This window comes from Stegastes partitus, unplaced genomic scaffold (assembly GCF_000690725.1).
Source record: "Stegastes partitus isolate 25-593 unplaced genomic scaffold, Stegastes_partitus-1.0.2 Scaffold1343, whole genome shotgun sequence".
Taxonomy (NCBI): domain Eukaryota; kingdom Metazoa; phylum Chordata; class Actinopteri; family Pomacentridae; genus Stegastes; species Stegastes partitus.
This window is the reverse complement of record NW_007579074.1, coordinates 222,623-224,060: the sequence shown is the minus strand read 5'-3', so window position 1 is coordinate 224,060 and position 1,438 is coordinate 222,623. Positions and strand designations below refer to the sequence as shown.

At 46.1% G+C, this 1,438-nt stretch overlaps 1 protein-coding gene across 1 annotated transcript in view; it reads right to left on the bottom strand.

Moving 5' to 3' along the window:
- The window catches only part of LOC103369875 (glutamate receptor 1-like), a 68,791-nt gene that overhangs the window by 28,247 nt on the left and 39,106 nt on the right, over window positions 1-1,438 (bottom strand). The window contains exon 4 of the mRNA XM_008298716.1: window positions 574-627. Coding sequence (XP_008296938.1) covers window positions 574-627 — 54 coding nt within the window. The remainder of the gene's footprint in view (window positions 1-573; window positions 628-1,438) is intronic.

Genomic DNA, 1,438 nt, shown 5'->3' with positions numbered 1-1,438 from the left:
TGTTGTTTCATGACTGTAACTAATGTGTCATCGTTCCTGTTAATCATCACTGTGATTGATTTCTGTGTTGGTACACTTATTGATACGTGTGCCTCTGTATTGATTATATGTTTCTAAATGAGCTCCTGTATTTCTGTATTTCTACGTGGATCCTGTTTGTGTATTTCTGTTCTGACTGATGTATTTCTACGTGTTTATTAAAGCTACACACCTCTGTTTGCTTCATTCTTCTGTTCCTGTATTTCTGGTTCTCTCTGTTTTAACTCTTTGATTCTCTCTCTCAGATTTCAAAAGGTATTCATTTCTGCATAATTACATTTTTCATTTAATTATTTTTGGTTTCTACAATGAACACATATTTATTTCTATATGTGGATGTATTTCTGTGCTTCTTGCTGACTGGTTTCTGTCTTTCTACATGAATATTATTTTTACTCTGATGTATTTCTAGGTTTCTGTGTTTCTGGATGTTTGAGGAGCAGCTACACATCCAGCTGCTCCTGAAGGTCTTTTCTTGTACCCTGACCTCCATCTAAGGCCTCCTGTCGGTGAGCTGCAGTGTGATGGACTCACCAGGTTGTTCAGGATGTAGTGGTAGTTCTTCAGGTTCCTCTTCTGAGCAGCAATCTGAGGGAGAGTCAGAACAAATGACGCTCTAATTACGTTCCTCTGATGTTCTAATGGAGATAAAAAGCGCCGTGCAGCAGCAGCATGTGCTGGCCAGGCTCACGCAGCTGCTAATTGGACGAAGCGCTGGCTCTTTGAGGAGTTAATTACCCGTCTCCAGCGGTCCTCCTCCTCCGATTCAGAGAGGAGGCAGGACGAGGAGGAGGAGGAGGAGGAGGAAGGAGGCTGTGAGGAGGAAGCAGGTGTCTGCTGCCTCTCAGGTCCAGTTGAACCGAGCAGCAGCTGCAGGAGGAGGAGGAGGAGGAGGAGGAGGACCTCCTTCCTCCATCACACTAAACCACTAACAGGTCAGACTAAAGCTCCTCTAACGTCTGCAGCTCAGAGTGATTCATGGCCTCTCTGGAGGTTCTTCTGCTCTAAACACAGTTTATATGGAAGCTACACACAGATCTACATGAACACATGTCCCAGACCTCCTCCAGGACCAGGTTCACGCCACGCTGCCCGACTAACAGCACTGATCATGACCTACATCATGTTTCTGTCAGCGGTGGTCCGTCAGGGCCAGCAAGGCCTAAACCATCAGAACCACTGGCCTACGTTGTCTTATTACCCCATTCATCTTTTAGTTTTTACCCCAGCAGTCTGCCTATAGCAGCATGCTTATGTCAGAGCTCTTATCCAATCACAGCTCAGCCGTCATGTGTTGCCGGGGTCACAGAAATCTGCCCCGAGGCCTTCAGGATCAGAGGGGCAGGCGTCTGTAGCTTAAAACGAAACTGATGCTTCAACCAATCAGACTGAGAGTTGG